General features: G+C 35.6%; 1 protein-coding gene across 4 annotated transcripts in view; it reads left to right on the forward strand.

The window, feature by feature from the left end:
• Window positions 1–22,357, forward strand: part of GAB1 (GRB2 associated binding protein 1) — a 117,866-nt gene that overhangs the window by 90,383 nt on the left and 5,126 nt on the right. For 2 of the 4 annotated variants that reach the window (XM_063107998.1, XM_063107999.1), the window contains 6 exons: window positions 311–912; window positions 2,219–2,304; window positions 2,496–2,799; window positions 14,955–15,044; window positions 16,717–16,810; window positions 17,763–17,886. In XM_063107998.1, coding sequence (XP_062964068.1) covers window positions 311–912; window positions 2,219–2,304; window positions 2,496–2,799; window positions 14,955–15,044; window positions 16,717–16,810; window positions 17,763–17,886 — 1,300 coding nt within the window. The remainder of the gene's footprint in view (window positions 1–310; window positions 913–2,218; window positions 2,305–2,495; window positions 2,800–14,954; window positions 15,045–16,716; window positions 16,811–17,762; window positions 17,887–22,357) is intronic. The other 2 variants (XM_063108000.1, XM_063108001.1) reach the window with 1 other exon arrangement.

The following is a 22,357-nucleotide window of genomic DNA, read 5'->3' on the forward strand; positions in this document are numbered from 1 at the left end:
TTTGTAATGTCTAATTCTAGTGCTTCAGGGATTGTGATTTTATGTGTGGATTCAATAGTTGGAGTTGGGGGTGTGGGCAGGTACAGGACAGGACTTAGGGAGAATGCTTTTGGTGGTTTTGTGGTGGCGGTTTTGTTATCTAGTATATAATCATAAAAACTAAAGAATATTTGTGCTTTAAATCTTATGGATCATACACAAAAAATCTAATGAAAAAAGCCATGTATTTTGATTGCTAAGCTATAAATATATCTACCAAAAACGTATTCTATGTCTTCACCATGTTTTACTCTGTCATTAATGATTTTAGAACGCATGCTGATTCTGCAAAATCCACCTCTTCTGAAACAGACTGCAATGATAATGTCCCTTCTCATAAAAATCCTGCTTCCTCCCAGAGCAAACATGGAGTGAATGGCTTTTTTCAGCAGCAGATGATGTACGACTCTCCACCTTCACGTGCTGCATCTGTTTCTGTAGACTCCAGCCTTTATAACCTGCCCAGGAGTTATTCCCACGATGTTCTACCAAAGGTGTCTCCATCAAGTACTGAAGCAGATGGAGAACTCTATGTTTTTAATACCCCATCTGGGACGTCAAATGTAGAGACTCAAATGAGGCATGTATCTATTAGTTATGACATTCCTCCAACACCTGGTAATACTTATCAGATTCCACGAACATTTCCAGAAGGAACCTTGGGACAGACGTCAAAGCTAGACAGTATTCCAGATATTCCTCCACCTCGGCCACCGAAACCACATTCAGCCCATGACCGATCTCCTGTGGAAACGTGTAGTATCCCACGCACGGCCTCAGACACTGACAGTAGTTACTGTATCCCTACAGCAGGGATGCCGCCATCACGTAGTAATACCGTTTCCACTGTGGATTTGAACAAATTGCGAAAAGGTCAGCTCTGGTTGGCTTCTACCCTCTTAGAGGTTAATGATAGAAGATCTGTTTTTCTGATTATTTTTCTTTTCAGCATAGTATGATGTTAAATGAAAGTCCTTTTTTTCTTCAACTGTGCAGTAATCCACTCGTGTAGCCAAGATATCAGTCTCAGTAGCTGCCTGGAAGGGTGTGTGTGTGTGTGTGTGTGTGGAGGGAGAAAGAGTTGGAGTTTTTCATCTCTGAAGAAGTATGCCCTTAGTAATGACTTCCTGCCTCTGGGAATGTGCACCTCTCTCTCTCACTTTCCATATATCCTGGGTGGGCAGGCCCTCTGTTTGGGCAGAAGAGCCGGAAATGGGCCAGCCACAGAGCCTGTCCGAGTCATACCCTTTCCTGTATTTGTGTGCCTTATGACGATGTCTGTGTCACATCTGTTGGGCTCTGTTTCCTTCCTTCCTATATAAGTAATGTTTACATTGTGTCTAACGAGTTGTTTCAGTCAAGCCATTATGCTTTTTGTTTCTTTGATTTTTATTTATTTTTATTTTTAAAGTGCTGAATCTTCTCTCCCCTTATCACTAGCCACTTCACTTATTGCTAGTGAGTATACTTTTCCTATACCATTCCCTAGAGCCTGCACTAAAGGTTATAGATACGGAGGGAAAAAAATGGGTCTGAGTTATTCTCTGAGATTCTTAAAGTCCTAAAAATAGAAAGCCAAAGTTTTTAATGCACATACCCTAAAAACTATGTGCTAATATTTCTGTATTTTGGGAGAAAGTTTTCTGTCTTAAAGAAAATAAAGACTTAATGTATCATGAATAGTATTTGTATCAGTACTTAATAACTAGTCAGTACCAATTTCCAACTCCCTTCTTGAAGTGTATAACTTGGTTATGATATAATGAGATATAAGTTAAGGGGCTGGTCAGTTGGTTAGAGCGTGGCGCTATAACACCAAGGTTAAGGGTTTAGATCCCCTTACTGGCCAGCCACAAAAAAAAAAAATCATCAAAGAGATATGAGTTAAGACCATGATTGTGCAAAAGTTGAGAAAACGTCTTATCCCAGGCTTAGACATTCACTTACTCTCGTGATCAGATATTGGTATTGGTTAGCAAATAGGTGAATGTCTATATTTTTCTAGTGGTTTAATGTGCCAATTCAATATATTATTCTGTGAGCATTCTTTTTAAAATCGATGTGTGTGCATGCATGCATGTGTGCATGTGTGTAAAGAGAGAAAGAATAGGTCATTCCTGATTACTCTGAGAGCTGGCAAAGATGGGAAGAAATGTTGATAGTTTGTTTTTTATTTTAGATGCTAGTTCTCAAGACTGCTATGATATTCCACGAACATTTCCAAGTGATAGATCTAGTTCACTTGAAGGCTTCCATAACCACTTTGTAAGTATAATTGACCTTGGCATCTTCAAGTGTATTTCATTGTCAAAATCTTCGTACTTAGTGCCCTGAGACTAAATAAGATCATGAAATAAAAGTACCTTCAGATCTATATGAGTTGGTGTGACTTAAAACTGTGCTTTCACATTTTACAGTAGTTTTTGTTTATTAAAAAAAATGTATGTGTATTTTAGAAAATCAAAAATGTGTTGACAGTGGGAAGTGTATCAAGTGAAGAACTGGATGAAAATTACGTCCCAATGAATCCAAACTCGCCACCACGACAACATTCCAGCAGTTTTACAGAACCAATTCAGGAAGCAAATTATGTGCCAATGACTCCAGGGACATTTGATTTCTCTTCATTTGGAATGCAAGTTCCTCCTCCTGCTCATATGGGCTTCAGGTCCAGCCCAAAGACCCCTCCCAGAAGGCCTGTTCCTGTTGCAGACTGTGAACCACCCCCTGTGGATAGGAACCTCAAGCCAGACAGAAAAGGTAAGGAGAGCATGGCGAAGTACAAGGACTGGGGGTGCCAAGTTAGATCTGTATTTAACTGTCATTAAATCCAAAACAGAATTGAGACTAGAAATTCTGAAATATTTCACATTACCTTAGTCATCAACTTATTTAAGTAAAGCAGTACTGCTACTTATAGATTAATAATTATTATATATTGATGCCCAGATGAGATTTATCTCTAGAGTAGAGGTTACAAACTAAAATACCCACAGGGATTGGCAGGAAACGAGAGAAAATTAGGAGAAACTGGAACACCCTTGCCTCATCTAAATGGAGTAACTAACTTCTACTCGGCTACAGTCCTTTGTTGACTTGTGAAAATATGAGCTCATGCAGGCAAATCTTCTATTATGTCAAGAGAAGCCAGAAATTTCAGATATACATAACCTCTTGATTTTTAAAGTTCCATCAGCTGATGTGATTGTTTTTTTTAAAAAACATTGCAACCAAATCAGACACTTCTATAAGCTCAATATAGCCTTCAGTTGTTAATTTGTAACCTCTTCTCTAGAGTGTATCATATCAAATCATATTTAAGATTACTAATGTACTTGACGTAGTTATTTAAGAACAGTGAAGTTGTCTGTATAATCTTTCTGTTCTGTCTGTATAACAACTTCTTAAAAATTACTCTGCCTTTGCTGGAGTATAAATAAATGCTACTAGTCTCTTCTTTTATACTGACCTTCATAAGTAACATTAAATTCTAAGATAAGGTTTGTTAAGAACTCTGTATAAAAGAAACTGTTCAGCCAATTTGGGTGATACCTAAGTTTTTAAGATTTGGGTTTAAGTAGTTAAAACACAGACAACTTGCTGTTTGCAGTATGCTGTTAGTGTGACTTAATGTTGACGACCAACTAAGTTAACATAAACGTAAGTGATACAGTTTCTGGCTTACTGCAGAGGATGTCAGTGCATTTGAAATGTTTCATGTGCTGTAAGTAGCTTTTTAAGAACGTGTAATATTTATGTAAATTTCTCATTAACTTGGGCTTAGATCATTAATATTAGTTCTGTTTAAGTTCCGGTTGTGGGGAATAGACACTGAGACACTCAGAGTGTCTTTAGACAATCTTTAGGAAAAGGATTTTATTTTCAAGTAAATAAGGATACACTTATGCTGAAACAGGAACGTTACCAGGAACCGAGGCAATCCTAGGGGACCTTCAATATGTCCTACTCTTTCTGTGCATTTCTGGCTCATGGGAAGTCTTTGGATTTGCCTTGTTCTCTCTCACACTCTATCCTTCTTTTTTTGATTTTTTTTTCTACTCTGTATTCTCTCCCTTAAATGGGTTCTGCTTTTCCAGAGCTTTGGCCTGCACCACCCCTCTGTGGTCTTCATTCTGCATTTTGGCTCCTTTTCGTGTTCCCTTGGAGCTTCTGCGTTGACTTCTAATTGCCTCATTCATCATTCACTCACTTCAGATTGCTTAGAGATTGATTGTTCCAATTTGTCATTGTACACCAGACCACATGATAGGTCGCAGGCTAACCCACCTTTGACAGCTGTAAAGATGTGTAAAACCTAGGGCCACACATACTGCCCAGGTAGCAGGGCCCTAATCAAGAGTGGCTATCTCAGAAAGGGTGTGAGCATCCCAGGTTTTTTACAGGATGATGTTCTCTTTTGTTTTTCTTTGTCCTCATTTGTCTCTAAATCTATTTTAATCATTATTACTTATTTTCTTCTTTGCATACAACGTGTAAAAGTATGGACACGTATAGATTTATAATTGACTCACAGATCGCTGTAGGACTGAGATATGTCATGAACTCTTTGAAATATTGAAATATCGATTTTCATGTTAAATTGGTGCTTTCCTTATTTTCCTATCATTAGTGCACGTTAGCTGCAGATGCCTGCTTTTTAATCCCAAACTTAACAGTTTTATATCCTAAGGTCCCACATAAATGTGGAGGCTGTAAGGTTTGGGTAAAAGCACAAAGCTCTGAGTCCTACCTCCTTTTCTCCCCTGCCTGCTCCTTCCTCCCCTTACGCTCTGCAGAACACAGTTTGAAAACTCCCAACACATGTCACAGTTAGTGATTCCATGTGGCAAGCATAATACAGAATCAGAAAAGATCCCTCTTTATATCTTAGAAAAGTATTAAGATCGTAATGATATGCTTTAATATCATCTAGGTCTGATATAGCTCATATATCCCATATTATTATAATATATATTATTTATGTATATATCATAATAATGACATATATAATTCTATATATCATATATATTACATAGATGTATAATTATACTTCCCTACGCAGAATGAAAGTACTATTTATTCTAGTCCACGAGAGAGTCATTGTCCTAGTTCTCTAAATCAACCTAAAGTGACTTTACAGTAGAACAGAACAAAGTAGGTGCTTGGTTACTTCTGGAGATTGTATTCATTCTTTTAAAAATTAACTGAACTGTTCAGAAATAGTTCTGAGCTCATTGGCCAGATTGTTTATTTGGCATATTGGCTTAGATACAAAAGAATACCCAGACTGAAATACCCATATAGTTTTCAGCGAAGCAAAAGTAGGTTTAGCAAAACAGTAAAGTGGTTACTAAAATCATAGTATTTAAAAAAAGAAGTTGCTTTTTTAAAGCACTATTCTACTTTTTAAGTAAATGTGATATGAGAGAGGAGGCATGAGCAAGTATTTAACGTTTCCAGGAGAACTTTGTCAGCTCACTCTAGGAAGTTATAACTGTTCAAGAAAAACACATTTTAAAACCCAAATTCAGATTTCAGAGTAAAGTTTATCCTTAAAAATTTGAACTGTAAGGGCCGGCCCATGGCTCACTTGCAAGAGTGTGGTGTTGATAACACCAAGGCCATGGGTTCAGATCCCTATATAGGGATGGCCGGTTTGCTCACTTGGGAGAGTGTGGTGCTGACCACACCAAGTCAAGGGTTAAGATCCCTTTACCAGTCATCTTTTAAAAAAAAAAAAAATTTTTTTTTGAACTGTAAAACAAATGTCTTATTTGGTCTTGAAACTCTTCTCATTATTTATAGCATCAGATGAGTCTATTTTAATTTCAAATTTTGTGACACGAGATAAATAACTTAATCTGTTATTCTAGTATCTCATTAACTAAAGCTCATAATAAGCAAATCTAATTCTAGCAATATGTATGTCTTGATTAGTTTCAAAGCCCCATGTAACTAGTTCAACACCGAGTATAACTGGTTTTTGTGGTTGTCTTCTTCAGAAGGGTCCACAACAAATGAGTGACATTCTAGTCTTGTTTATATCCCCAATTATAGACATCAGCTGCTGTAGTTTGTAGTATAGATAAGTTTTTCAAATACTTCTGCGTAATTGAAGCTGCTGAAATACCTAGATGTTCTGAACACTTACACTTAATGTATTATCATGGACTCTGTGCCTGTCACCCAAGTGTGGTAGCTATATTTTTACCATACTGTTTCTGTCATTATAGTATTTGTTCTGAACCAAGTTTTGTGTGTATTAATAGAAGGAAAACATTTTAAGCATATTATCGGGAATACTGGGAAAGCAGATGAGTCAGTGGAAATGCAGGATGAATTATATTTTGACTACTTCAGTTGAAAGTTTTATATTTCTAATCGAAAAAAATAATTTTGTAAAGTTTGGGTAATTTCTATAAGATATCTATTGTGGCTTCTCTTAAAGTAAGTCATTTCACATGTCTGCCATATTCAATCACTAAACCTATCTAAGCCTTCATCCCCATCCAGTCTCCTTGTAACATGAGGTAGCAGCTGTTTGAGCCCCAAATGCTGTCTTTATGTTTTGTTTTGTTTGGCTTTGTTCATTTATGCCTTTCTGCAGTTGTTCTTAGCTTTAGTTATTGTACTGATTTTTTAAAAAGCAGTGCAAGATTTGTTATAGTAGTTGGGTTAAAGTATCTTCAGATCTAGGTCCTTACCTTAATGTAGGGAGCATTCAGAAGAGCGATCCCAGGGAGCTCCCCTCGGTGAGTCTTTTTTGGCACAGTGATGTCTTTGCTCTAAACATTTTTTTCGGGAGATTCTCTAAAGAAGTTTTCAAATGTAATTAAAAATTAATGGGCTTTAAAAAAAACTTTTATTATCCTTTGATTTAAATGGTAGTAAATGTTTGGAGGATTGATAAATGGTATCAGTAAATGTAACTTGATTTTGAAACATAGATATTAAAGTTTGAACCTTAAGTCAGGCTTTGGGTTAAACTTGTCACAGTTTAAAGGAAATGAGTGCGGAATGCATTTTTACAACATAGCCTTAATTAACCATGTAGGGTTTTTTTCCCCCTAAATATTCTTGACCTTCAAGTATAATTATCATTACTGCATTCTTCTTTATATAATGCGACCATTAAAACAAGTATAAACATTTTTCAGTTCCCTGCCTTGATTACTTTTTGGAAATAGAAGATAATAATGTTGTGAATTACTTTTCTTCTTTTTTGGTTTTGGGTATTAATAGTAGCATAATCTGTATAACTTTTGGGAGAGTAAATAATTAAGTCTACATTAAACCTATAATAATAAAGAAAATAAATTTTCCACTTTGAGTTGAATTATGTAAGCAGTACCTATGAGAACAATGCTTAATAGTGTACAGACTTCTCAAAAAGGATTGCATCTATTATTTTAAACATGTCCTTGAGTGACTGCCTTGATTGTATTTGAGATGACCAGCTTTTGAAATAATATTGAGTTGTTTCCTTTTTTCTTTTAAAGGATAAGCAAGAAAATATGAGATTGATCAGACTAAACACTACCAACTTTAAGAGAACATTAACACTCATTCAACACAGATTTAAGTGCCGACCAGTTACAGGATATACCCTTTGCTAAGCTTTAAGTCTCCAAACACAAGGAAGAAGAGGTGGCTTCCCTGAAGAAGATCACAGTCTAGTGGAGGGGGTAGAGAAGTAAACACATTATCTTAATTACCATGGAAGGGGCTGTGGTTGAGGTAAGCTCTTGGCATTATTAGGGAAGCTCCCCTGAGGAAAGTCTGAGAGCGTAAGTGGCAATTAAATAATGGCAGAGGAGGGCAGGATGGCAAAGGATCTTCTAGTCAGAATAAACAACATACTTTAAAAAGAGGGAAGGTGGGACTGGCTCAGAGCTGCAGGTGGGTGGGTGGGTGAGAGGAAGGGAGGAAAGTACGGAAAGGAGGAATGAATGCCAGATGCCTTGCAGGTGCCTGATTTGAGGGTGTTATAATTCATGCTAATGAGTTTGGACTTTATTCTGAGTGCATCATTAAAGGATTTTATGCAGGCAAGTAGTATAATCAGGTTGGCCCTAGAAAGCTCATTCTGATTTAAGAATATGGTAGAAAAAATAATTGTGCTCTTTAATGTAAAATGTTATAAAAATCACACTTTTTCATCATCTCCCTCAGAGTGCTTTGCCCAGTTTTCCAAATCCAAGGGTCTTGAAGCCTCGGTTGAGACAGGATCAAAAAGGAAAGGCATAACCAAGTCCCTTTTCTGGCTTCCTCAGTCAGAGGGACTTAGAGTGATTTTCGAAGTTTTGAGGGCACTTAGACCATAAGTGGAGGTCACATAACCATACAGTGCAAGTTCACTTTCAGAGAAACACAACAGGTAAGTGAAGTGCACATTAAAAAGAAAGAAAGACTAGGGCCGGCCCGTGGCTCACTCAGGAGAGTACGGTGCTGATAACACCAAGGCCATGGGTTTGGATCCTATATAGGGATGGCCAGTTCGCTCACTGGTTGAGCGTGGTGCTGACAACACCACATCAAGAGTTAAGATCCCCTTACCAGTCATCTTTTAAAGGAAAAAAAAAAAGATAGCCAGACATCAGATCCACAGATTTTTTTCTGGAGTGAATGCCTGAAGCAGGTGACGGCCTTCATTTGAAAAGCACCATGCTCTGTGCTGCTCTGCTTCCTAGGGTTGCATGAGAATGGTGGGGCTGCATGGCGAGGCTGTCTTTTCCTTGACATTACTATGTGCAGAAGAAAGTGTTTGTGCAGTTTGCAAGGCTGCGTTCGTTGGCATACTTGGAGACAATTCCATGGAATAAGTCATCTTGCTGTTTTTGATGGGCATTAGCTTTCAAGAGTTTGAAAAGGTCCTTCTCCATGAGAACCCAAATGATATGGGCAAGGGGAGGCTCATAGATCATATGCTGAGCTCTTTTGCTTCTAAGTAGCATATATTTTCTAGTTAATAGTGTTTTGATTTTTTTTCTTTTAATAAGCCATTAAAATAGATTACAGTGATAAGGTTAGACCAGGAATTCAAACTGCTAGAACTTATTTCTCTTACTACTATTAACAACCACTCCCTTCCATTAAATTATGTTGGACAGATCAGTTAACTTTTCTTTGCATTGGTTTTCCTACTTTAAAATGTAACATTAGATCATCTCTAAAATATAACAAGAATTGTCTTTAGTTTTAGAATTGTGTAATGTATGGAAAGAATACAAATTCAAGAAGAGCAAATTTATTGCTAGATATACAAGGAGTCTTCAAAAGTTCGTGGAAAGATTCATATTATCTCTTAATTCCATTTTTCCATGAACCTTTTAAATTGCCCTCATATACCTGTATTGTTTTGCAGATGGGCATGCCATGAGTAGACATTAATTTATGCTTCTTGATCAGTAGGAAACACCTCGCCTTTATGCATCATGACCTTGATTGTAAAATGTGTTTAATAAAAATTTATCAAATAAAATTATTTTATATCCCATATGCTTTCATATAACAGAGAAACAATAAAAGAAAAACCTCAACTAGTAAAATATTCTTAATTTGCAATGTAGAAATTTGGTAAAACCAAATCTAGCTTTAGTTTATGCTGTAAGTCATGTATTTGAACTTTTTTCCTTGGTTGTTTCAAAATAAGATACAAGCTTTTTTTTTTTTTTTCTTTCTTTCCCTTTGTCTTTTTAAATGTTGAATTTTTGGTAATGAATATTCATCTAAAGCTATATTTTTAAAGAATGTGAAGTTTTTCTCTCTTAAATATTTTAATATTTCAGACAATGACACTTAGGTTAGTTTGTACCAGTTTGCTTTTTTAGATAATTATGGTTTATTTCATTTATTTAAATATCATCTATTTGTATGCCTAGTATATTTGAGCTGTGTTGTTAGGTAATGAGAATACTAAGATTAAAGATATATTTTCTTCCCTGGAGGAGAATTTTTTGTAATGAATACAAGCTATTATATTGTCCTTACAAAGTAAAGTTGATATAGGGAGGTAAGAGAGAAAGCAGAATCTAGAATGACTGCAAAGAGGTTTGCTATGGCAACTGGTAATACAAGAAACAAAGCACATTTGTAGTGGGTCAGAGAGGAGGAGCTCAATTTTGAATATGTTTGAATGCCTGAGGAACAGCCACATGGAGTGTTTTGTAGACTATTAGATATCTAGATTAGGAGTTTGGGGGAAGATCTGGACCAGAGATTAAGATCTCCCAGGTTGTCACCAGTCGTCAGTATTCTTTGCTAAATTATGTTGCATTCTTTGTTCAAATCTAGTCTAACAAAAGTCAAGTAAGTTGTAACTGCCTTGGATTTAAAAGTTAAGGCTCAAATTGAGTTACTCTGTTTACTTTCAGAATTTGAGAAGCAGTGTTTTACATATCACCAGAATTGGTTCATTTTGCCTTTGCTTTAGTACTCTTATTTCTTATTATCTATTTTCGGACTTCAACAATGAGAAAAATATTTAAGTATTTGCATGTAGGCAGTAGAAAAGACAAGGCTAAAACAAGCCTACTTACATCTTGGACTTTTTTTTCTTCTTTCTCTCCTCATAACTAATATTGGGCTATTGTTTGTGTATGACTGTCATTTCTGTCTGGAACATAAATGTCAAATTGAGTTTGGAAGGACATAGAGAAACAAAACTAACAAAATGCCTAAGTGACAACAGAACAATTGAGTCCAACATTTGTATGTTGTGACTTTTGCCTTAAAGTCAACCTTAAGCTTTTCATGGAGTAGAAAATATATGTAAATGTTATAAATGTGCTTTTAGAATTCACTTCATATAATTATATCGTATTTTTCTAATAAGAAAACCAAGGAATACCCTGGAAAAGGAGTACCTTTTTAGTGCCCCAGAAAAAAAGATAATGAAGATGAGGAAGAATTTGAGCAACAGAGTTACTGACTTCATACCTCTTTTGTTTAATTTGAGTCTCCTTGGATCATGTGATATCTTTGAAAATTAGTTATTCCACATTGCATCATCAACCATCTTTTACATTTTACATTTGTTTTCATTGTGACCAGCAAGAAATTACTGGTCATGAAGGTAAAGCCTTAAGAGAAATATAATGATTTTCCATGTCTGTTTAACATCTGACATACTAAAAATTTATTTTTAAGATTAGGGACAATTCATACAAGAAGCAGGAAGGGGCGCTGAAGAAAAAATTAAGGTGATTGATTGGTTGGAGAGCCCATATTTTAGGCATCCAGGCACTTTAGCCCCTTCTGTATGCCATGCAGGGGCAGTAGAGGTTCCCTTACTCAGGCCAGAGTTCTGAGTGTGGCTGTTGTGGCTAAAGAACCAAGACCAAGGACATACTTCAAATTTAATTGGGAGCACTTAAAACCATATACAAAAGCAAAACAATGTAAATACTCTTTAGAGAATAACTATCGTTAAGGATTCCCGGTAGGAATAAAGATATAGGAATGAGCTCTTTATCTGGATTCAAAAGATTTAGATTCTGGTTCTACTACCTGTCATTGTCTGTGTGACTCTGGGCAAGTAAGTTACTTAATCTCCCTAAGCCCTAACCTGCTTGGCAATAAAATTATTAAAATTTGTTTTAATTGTTCTTTCCTTACAAAATTGTTAGGAAGACTAAATGAGTTTTTAGAGAGCCTAGCATATAAGAAGCCCCAATAAATGTTTGTTGTTAATGATTAAGTGTGGTGGTATTTCTCAAGGCAGTCTTAGAGAATGTGTTATAACTTGAGCTTTGTTTAGAAATGAAAGATGCTGCTAGATAAAGCAATGATGGATATTGATGGTGAAGGAATGGAGAAAAGGGCTGACATTTTAAAGTTGTACCTGAGAAATGGATAAGAGAATGGTCTCACCAGAGCAGAGTGCGATGCAGGAGAACATGATGTAAGCATCTGTATCATATTTTTGGCACTTCTGTGTTCTCCATGACTTCTCCAAGTTACCGATATGAATTCTACATTCTTGTCTGTAAAATCATTTGGTGTCTTGGAATGCAGTTCATTGAATAGACCTTGCAAGTAGCCAGGTTGCACTCTTTTCACAGGACAGAGCCTTTAATGCCTCATTGTTTCTTCTATGCTTTTCAGTTTGAAGGTCAGTCTCCCAGCTAGAGAAAACTACAAGATAAAGAGTTGAATTTCTCTTTTTCATCTATTAAGATTACTTTCTGTTTCTTCCTTATTTTTCTTTCTGTAAGCATAGTTTTTTGTTTTTTTTTTTTTAAAGATGACCGGTAAGGGGATCTTAACCCTTGACTTGGTGTTGGCAGCACCACGCTCAGCCAGTGAGCGAACCAGCCATCCGTATATGGGATCCGAACCCGGGGCCTTGGTGTTATCAGCACCGCACTCTCCCGAGTGAGCCACTGGCCGGCCCTGTAAGCATAGTTTTTAAGAGATCCTCCTCATTATTTTTAATAAGCATATAATCATTCTGGAGTTTAGACTTCAAGCCAACATTCATGCAGGTTTGGTTAACTTTCTTATTGACCTAGATTGTCTGCTCTTTCCATTTGAGTGCTTCTCATTTTAAAAGCTCTTTTTGTTGCCATATTTTGCAGATCATTAGCATTTTAAGACCAAGTACAGATGGTTAAAGGAGATGGACTATTAAAATATAACCGAGGTTTTATGCCTAAGGATTCAGGAAATGATGCCATTGCTAAGACTGTTGGAGGCAGAAAATGGCATTGGTTTGGAGGAAAAATGATCAGTTCAGTTTTAAGTATTGGAAGGATAATTGGAACTGAGCAGTCAGGTAGTTCTAGTGTGGAACTAAAGAAAAAGCGAGAAACCATAACTAGGTAGATTTAGCAGTCATATGACTTTGATTATTTACCCACAAACCATAGATAAGAAACTGAGGGAGCAAAGCTGAGAAATGCAAAGAGTGACTATTGGGAGATAACCACAGTGAAAGAAATCAGGAGGAAGCTGAAGAGCTAACGAAAATGGTTCTTTCAGAAAAGGAGGAAGGTGGAGGCACACTGGGTAAACACCAACAAACCAGAAGTAGTTCTAAAAGCATTTTGTACTTATTAAACACCACACGTCATCCATGCATCAACTGTCTGTGGTATTCAAGTAGATGTCACGTCCTAAGCCACATGCATATATTCAGAGTAATATCAACTATACACGTAAGTGTAGTATTAAGCACATTTCTTCTTTTCTCTAGTTGAGTTTCTTAACAAGAAACTGTGTAGCACCGAGTGCTATAAGATCTCAAACTGAACTGAAGAGTTCAGAACTGAACTCCAAACACTAAATTTCCTAAAATTCTCTATATCCCAAAAGGGATAGCAAGGTAAAGACAATGTGGTATAGTATAGGAGTACCACAACAGCAGGTGGAAGGCTAGATCGAGGAAGCTTTAATTCTTCCTCTGCTTAATGTGTAACCTCTTTTGTTTTCCGGGAGTATCTCATCCATAAAATGAAAAAGCTGGATTTGATCTGCAAGGGTCTTTCAGGTCTAAAATAAATGTATTTTTAAAAATAAATAAACAAACCCTCTGCCTCTTTGGGGACTTTAAAAAGCTGACATTTTTCTTTGTTTCAGAAAAGTGCCCTGCCAGTGTGGGCGCTGGAGAGCATTAGGGGTAGGGAATGGATCTTGCCCAAAATTTTAGTACTGACATTTAAACTAGGCCTGCCTCATTTCTGAATAAACCCAATGTATTAATTGTTTAACTTAGAAAATTGGTTAAGGGGAGAATTTTCGTTTTTTATAACCTAGAGAATTTCATTTTAAGAAATGTGGATTTCAGTAAATAAGGTGCTAGATATGAGCATTTAACTAACAAATTCTAATTTTGCCATCTAATAGATGTTCACACAACTTTATAAATTTCAAGAAAAAAGAAAATATGGTGCCATTGAGAATAGGGTAGCTTTAATTACTGATTCAAATTATATATCCATTCTGGCATCCAGGCTTCTAATGGGAAAAGATATGAGAACAATAGCTGTGTCAATCCAGTGCTTTTCATAGGGCTTTTCAGCAGTACCTGTATGTGGCAGAGATGAAATGAAAGGAAAATGATCGCAACTGAATTTATGCTTTCAAGTACTTAAGTTGAAGCTAGACACTCAGTAGTAGTACCAGAGTCTAGATATGTAATTCTTGCAAGATGAAGTCACGAGGGAAACAAATAACTGTTGGTCTTGGATTAGCAAATACTGTAGTGGCCACCTGCTTCTCCAGAAGGGCTTTGGTCAGGACGTGTAGGAATAGTTAGATTAAGGTTCTAAAAACATCTTTAGAAAAGTAGCGTGTATAGGGCCAGCCCCGTGGCTCACTCGGGAGTGTGCGGCGCTGGTAGCGCCAAGGCCGCAGGTTCGGATCCTATGTAGGGATGGCTGGTGTGCTCACTGGCTGAGCGTGGTGTGGATGACACCAAGCCAAAGGTTGCAATCCCCTTACAGTCAAAAAAAAAAAAAAAAAAAAAAGTAGTGTTATAGGGAAGCAGGCCTTTGCACCCTCTTATGAGACATCAAACTTCAAAGAAGAGACGTAATTGAGATGTGACTGAGGGATTTTCTAATTTTTTATTTGAACCAGTTTTGTAAGACATGTTAGAAGAAAAACTAACGTGGCACATATTTTTCCTTCCTTCCCCCAAATGAAGACAGCAACTAATCAGGCTGATTATCCCACTAAAACCTTCCATGTCTTCTAACTCTTTGCTTATTACATCATTGCATGCAACTCCCCTCTTTCCATTGTGCTGAGCATGAATGGTATGTAGCAAGGTTGAAATATTCTCCACAAACAAACCTTTGTTTATGCTTTTGAGATGTAACATTTCTGCACAGGGCTCTGTTGCTTTTTTACAGAATCCATTTTCCAATTAAAAAATAACATTATATTAAGAGAGTGTTCTTTTTACCAATTAGGTCAAAGTCCTAAAATTTTAAGACCCAAACCCCATGGTTTAGAGCGAACTGATTCACAAACCATAGGTGACTTTGCTACAAGAAGAAAGGGTATGTACTTTAGCACTGCATGCTGTATGGGGTGTTGGGAATTTATTTATTTCCTAATGTTATTTTCTTTAAAAAAAAAAAAAAAAAAAAAAAAGCCTTAAATATTACTCCTGTTGTAAATAAAGCTTCCCAGCATGTTATTTCTAAAGTGAATGCTTCCCATAATACACAAGGAGTCTACTTGTTATGTCATTAATAGCAGCATGTTAAATATTTGATAATATGTGATATTAAGTCTTGGCCTTTTGCATTACTCTTTTAACTTTTAGACAATACATTGTTTTCTTTAAGCTTGTGAACTGCTTGTGAGTTCCAGTTGTCTCCTGTCTCTATATATAATATTTGTTTTCTGTTCTGAGACAGAATAAAGAATCATTTCCATGGATTAATTATATTGTTACTTAGAAATTAACAGCTAAACTGCTGTGAGCCTTTGGGTGTCAAAAAAGTAAAACATTATGAGTTAAAGAAATACTTTAAGTCACCAAAATATTCTGTACATGTCTATTTTAAGTATGTAGATGAGCAAAATTGTTTTACTTCAAATTTAATAAAGCAATTTAGTCTTCATTATATTTAAGCTGACAAAAATAGATATAAGCTTCAGTGAATCTGTATGGTCCTTTAAAATGACCACCTGTTCTGTAGTTTGATGGTAATTACAACATAATTGATTAAAATTACACACATATGGACAAAGACTGTAAAGAAACCTGGAAAAAATGAAAATTTTCTTTTAGAGTAGCAGGATGAGCTGTAACTACAATATTTACCTAATATGTTTAAATAGTCTCCTAAAATATAATTAATACTAACAAATAGTGGTATTCTTTTGCTCACTCCATAAATTTCTGAAAGATATTTTAGCCTTGACTATAAGGGCAAAAAATTCTGTGGCACATACTAGTAAGTACTTGTCTACTGCAATAATGAGGTAAATAAGTAAAGACAACTTATAAAAAAATTGAGCATTTTCTTTTATTTAATTTAGTAAAGGATTCTCAGTTAAATTAAGCTAAAAATTCGGAATGATTGTTTAGAGTAATTATGGACTTTTCTCACAGCAGAGTTTGAGCCTAAAGATATAATTATTGTATTGTTTTGTCTTGTTTTGTTTGTTTCTGAACTGGGCATGAATTATTTTAAAAGATTTGATTGTTAATTCTTTTTCAGTTTTTTGTTTTAGCAAAGTTTTGTTTTTGATATTTTCTGTGCATTACTTTATATGTACAATTGTGTAACTTATGCTTCAATATTGAAGAATAGGAATGTTTTTTACGTAGATGATTAAGTCTCCATACTGAGGATGAAATTAGTGAAAGAGTGAACTAATGAAATAGTGAAAAGTATAAATCAGGCAACTCTAAATTGGGTCACATTACTATTTCTTATTCTCATGTAGTTTACATTCATAAAATATTTACTTAAATTCATTGCTGAAATAGAGCTTTAGACTTTGAGTTAACAATAATGAAACATAGCTTTTGCCACAGGTTATTTAGCCATGTAACCTTGAACAAATCATGCAACATTCATGAACCTTGTTTCATGTGTGAAAACTAGCTGATCTCAGGAGTACCCAGGCTATCAGACATAGAGATACAGAAAGAGGATCTTGTTTGTCTTCCAAAGTTACGAACACTAAAATCTCTTTTTCTCTCTTTCTTTTCAGCCAAGCCAGCACCTTTAGAAATAAAACCTTTACCAGAATGGGAAGAATTACAAGCCCCAGTTAGATCTCCCATCACTCGGAGTTTTGCTAGAGAGTAAGTTCTTTGTTTAAAATATATAGTTTGTTTGAATAACATGTGACTATCTAGAATTGTACATTATCGTGGAGAATATCTAGAAGAGGGGCTCTCAAAGGATGGTCTGGGGAGCCTCCCTTTCTTGGGTCCTGTGAAGTCAAAATTATTTTTATTAAGACACTAAGATGTTATTTGTCTTTTCCATTCTTCTTCTCTCATGAGTGTACAGTAGAGTGTTCCAGAGGCTACATGATGTGTGATGATGTCGTGTGACAGCATATAGAATGTGCATTTGTGTACTCTTGTGTTTTGATAAGATTTCCATTTTCATTTCTAATATGGTCAAGAGTGTGAAGGGTTCACAAGACCAGAAATTTCTGAGAACTAGTGATCTGGAAAATATGGTAGTTTCTTGTGGGGATTATTTAATTGAGATCTATTTAAATGTGTAAAGGGAAATGAAGAGAATTTATAAAGTTACAAACCTGTGTTGAACATGTGTTCATGTTTTATGTATACATATATAGCTAATTTGTTTTTTGGTTTTTTTGTTTCTGTGTTTTTGGCAGCTGGCCAGTAAGGGAATCTGAACCCTTGACCTTGTGTTACAAGGTAGTGCTCTAACCAGCTGAGCTAACTGGCCAGCCCACTAAATTTTTTTTTTTTTTAAATAGGCATTCTTAAGTCTTCTTTTTTAAATCTGTGACTTTGTACTTATCCCAAAATAGTACTTTTTGTTGTTTCTTTTACAGAAGATAATTTGATGTTCAAACTATACTTTTAAAATACAGCTATAAATATTAGTTATGTGTTTGAATGTGTACAATAAATTGTGTTATAATGTGTATAATAAATGATTGTAAACATTGATGGTTTTGAAAAATGCAAACTATCATTCATTTTTATTTTGGGAATGATTTTAGAAAGTTTAATCAAGATTTATGTTTGTGATGATAATGTTTATAATTAGCTCCTCTAGGTTTCCCATGTCCCCCCGACCGGATTCAGTGCATAGCACAACTTCAAGCAGTGACTCACACGACAGTGAAGAGAATTATGTTCCCATGAACCCAAACCTGCCCAGTGAAGAGCCAGTATGTAAAGTCTTCATCTTAACTTCTCCCTTCCTAAGCAGCCCTTTTAAATCATTCAGACTAGAACCTTCCCTCCAGTCTATAAATTTTACCTCACATCTTTCTTTGTATACTGAAGGAGAAATGATAAAAGACAACTTTTTTTTTTTTTTTTTTTTTTTTTAAATTTTATTTATTTATTTAATTTTTTTTTTTGTCGTTTTTCCGTGACCGGCACTCAGCCAGTGAGTGCACCGGTCATTCCTATATAGGATCCGAACCCGCGGCGGGAGCGTCGCCATGCTCCCAGCGCAGCACTCTACCGAGTGCGCCACGGGCTCGGCCCATAAAAGACAACTTTTAAAAATGCTTCTTAAAAATAGTATCATAAAGTCTAAAACTAATAAAGAGTGTAAGTGAGATATCATTATCTATAACTATAAATTAGTTAAAAAACATAAAATGTTTCCAGTTATGTTTCATTTAAAATGTACTTGACTTTTTATACTCTTCAAGAAAATATACTGGAAGCATTGTATTATGCAGTTCTTCAGGCCCGTGTCACAGCACTCTTATGGTTGAAATGGTCTTATACGAAAGGTCTTCTATAATCTTTTAATAATACACCCCTAGATAGGCTTACAGATTAAAGAAGACCTGCTATAAACATTACTCGTTTCAGGTTGGCTGTAGTACCACAAGGCATGAGAATTTTCTGATAGTAGCAAGCATTTTGTTCCCCAGAAATCAGGTAGTTGCCAGAAAATACTTCAGATGTTTAAGAATACAAACAAATTTTAATTTTTAAAAATATTTTGTCTTTGCTTTTCCTTAAATCAGTCTTAATACTTGCTCTATTTATATTTAGTAGATAAGTATATCCGTTAGGATTAGGTTCACCCCAGAGTAACACAAAATAAACAAGTAACGGTGAAACAAGCCAGGCACAGAAAGAGAAATACCACATGTTCTCACTTATTGGTGGGAGCTAAAAATTAATATATAAATTCACACACACACACACACACACACACACACACACACACACACACACACACACACACACACACACACACACACACACACACACACACACACACACACACACACACACACACACACACACACACACACACACACACACACACACACACACACACACACAAACCGGGGAGCGGGGGGGGAGAAGATATAACAACCACAACTACTTGAAGTTGATACGACAAGCAAACAGAAAGGACATTGTTGGGGGGGAGGGGGGGGAGAAGGGAGGGAGGTTTTGGTGATGGGGAGCAATAATCAGCCACAATGTATATCGACAAAATAAAATTTAAAAAAAATAATAATAATAATAATAATAAAAAATAAAAAATAAAATAAATAAACAAGTAACAGTGACAAGAGAGAAGTTTATTTCTTTCTCATGTAAAAGTCCAGAGAGAATCATTTCAGAGCTGTTGCAACAGCTCTGTTCAACAGGGTCTTTAGGGATGCAGGCCTTTTCCAGCTCTCCAGTCTGCTGTCCCCTGTTAATGGCTCACGTGCTCACAGAACAAGATATGATGCTGCAGCTAACAGATTCACATTGCATGCTTCAGGGTGGAGGAAAGGAAGAAGCAGCAAGGGCACAGCCCAACTGCCTCATAGACAAGGTTCCCGGAAACTGCCAAATCGTCAACCAGAACTAAGCCTGTGTGGCTACACTTCGACACAAAAGGGCTGAAAAACATAGCCTTTGTTCTGAGGGACCTTGGGCTCACCTAAAAATCCCACTCATGTGGGCAAAGAGAGAGCAGGTATTGGGGACAACCACGCAGTATCTGCCAGGATAAGCAAATACCTAATGTCAGAATTTGGAATGAATTAATATTTTAGTGGCCTCATTTTCTTTAAAACAATCCTGTTTAGAGATACAAAATATAAAGCCCAATTCTATCAACAAATTTGTTCTTCATCCTTAAGAGACTTTAGACAAAAATAGGCTCCTCACAACTATATGTTGTCTGGAAACATAACTAAGTGGTATGAAAAACTTGATGTGGTGCTTAAACTAGTTAACTTTAAAATATAAAATGCATAGAGTATTCAAAAGTGAATAATGTAATTTAAAAATGCTTATGTCAGTATTGAATTAAAATACAATTATTGGACTGATTTTTTAAGGAAGGGAAATTTTTGTTAATTGGCTTTTGCTTTTGTATTCTCTATTTTTCAACTCTATAAATAGTAGTCTCTTATTTTTATTAACTTAATTTGTTTTCCTCATTAGAGTAAATAAACTCTTGTAAGAGTCTAAGTAAATCCTAAATACTGTATCAGAGTAGATATTGTCACCAGTTTTTATCTTTAGGTAGTTGAGTGAACTTTTTTCTTATTATAAAAGTAATTAGAGTATTTTCCAAGGTACTAAAGAGTCAGTCTTTTTGCCCAAAATAGTAAGCCATAGTAACTATAAACATCTTGGAAAGGCCAGGGAAGTTTGAAAGTGTGATTTGTCATGGGAAAGTGTTAGGTTAAGGGAAAAGACTAGGAAGAAACACATTACAATCAGAAGTTGTAGGAAAGTAAAAATGCAAAATTGTTTTTTTTATACTTTATGACATTAAGTCAGAAAGGTGTCTAAATAACCACTATCTGGTGAATTTCTGAAGCACTTAGGTCCTAAGTGTTAGAAATAAGCAAAAATAACCCAGGTGGAAATATCTATCTACCATGTACAATAGAAAAGTTAACGGTGCCACTTGTTTCCTCATGCTGCCAATTGCAGGGACTCATCATAGTTCATATAACTCTTCTTTTGAAAAGAATGTGATAGATATAGCAATATTTACCAAACCACTTTAATTCTGGAACTTAACATCTTGATGGAATACCATAATTCACAAGATCTAATGTGTGCTTGGACTGATTAAGTCAGTAAAAAAAAAAAGTCCTAGAGAAGTTGAGACAGGATCAGATCAAATCATTGTACATATTATGAAGATTAAAATCTACAGATTGAAATTTTGAAGGACAGTACATTTCCTAGACTAGTGATCATGAGGTAGGCAGTGTATAGTGAAACAGTGAATTTGTTATGCTGTCCATTTATTTATATGACGATCAAAAGTCATGCATTTATCAAGTGAACCCATAATGTGACTCCTGAAATTGGAGTGATGGTACACCATTACTAAAGACATAAATATTGTTATATAGTAATAACAAAAATGTTAAATGATTTTACATATGTTTTAAAGAATTTTAGACAACTCTAGCACTACCGTTTTGTTTAATTCACAGAATACTACTTAAAATAACTCCTTGAATCATAGAGTTTCTCTAGACTGTTTTGGGAAAATACTAGGTGAAAGGCTACAACACAGAAGTAGCTGTTCCTAGTTGAGATTAGATGAAGAGCAAAGAGACTTCCTTGTAGACACACAAATTTTAATACTCAAAGATGGAAAAAAAAAATCCAGGTCTAGTAATAATTAGACATAAAACAGTTTAACTAGCAATTCTGAGAAATTCTCTTAAGGAACAACTTATTGGGATTAAGTGTGCAGATCATATGAATTTACCTGTTTCTTATATAGCCTTGTAATACTGTGAATACTTACAGGTGTTTCCAGTCAGGGAAATGCAGAGTATGGGCCGTTGGTCACATTTGATACAGAGTTTTACACACATTCACAGCTGATTTTTTTAATTGAGATTGAAATATGGAGTCATTCAGAGAAAAAATTTGATGATTTGTTTCTTCATAAATTAAAAAAAAGGTGGGGGATTGCTATTTGTATTGAGCACCAAAACTTGCTTACATTTTTTTTCTGCCCTATATCTTACTTTCAATATTTTTTTAATGTTTTCTTAACAGTAGTTGATAAATTTGGTTTAAAAATCTGTATCTCCATATAGGGCCATTACATTCAGTTGTGTAGGTTGTTTACTGCATAAATGCACTGCAGACCATATGCATTATGTACAGTATGCTGCACACATATTATGTACCTGATTACTTGAAATGTAGGCCATGTTCCACTCACCAAGATGAGGGCCCTGAAACAGAACCGTGTCACCCCAGGGGAAGGAGCATCTTTTCCTAATTCACAAAAAGGTTTCATCCTGGCTGTCAGCAGCCTCACTAGCAAATGAGGGAATAGACTCTATATTTTTCTAGCAAATGTCCTTTCCGTAAAGCACAGCTTTCTCTGTTTAACCTGAGCAAAAATAAATAAAGTAGCAATATAAAGGAATCAACAGAACCAGATTTATGCAGTTTTCAAATTGTTTTGTTCAATATGACAGGTATAAATTTTTGTTTGTTACACTGTTATGGCTTTCTTCTAAAGTATTAGATAATACATGGACATTAATATCAACATGGTAGAGGGCACAAGGAGGAAAGTCCCTGATGAGTATACAGTCTTGCCTAGGAGAAGCCAGGAACATTTCTAGGTGGGGAACACTAAGGCATGGAAACAAGTCATTTGTTGGAGCACATTTAGAG

Source organism: Cynocephalus volans, chromosome 9 (assembly GCF_027409185.1).
Source record: "Cynocephalus volans isolate mCynVol1 chromosome 9, mCynVol1.pri, whole genome shotgun sequence".
NCBI lineage: Eukaryota > Metazoa > Chordata > Mammalia > Dermoptera > Cynocephalidae > Cynocephalus > Cynocephalus volans.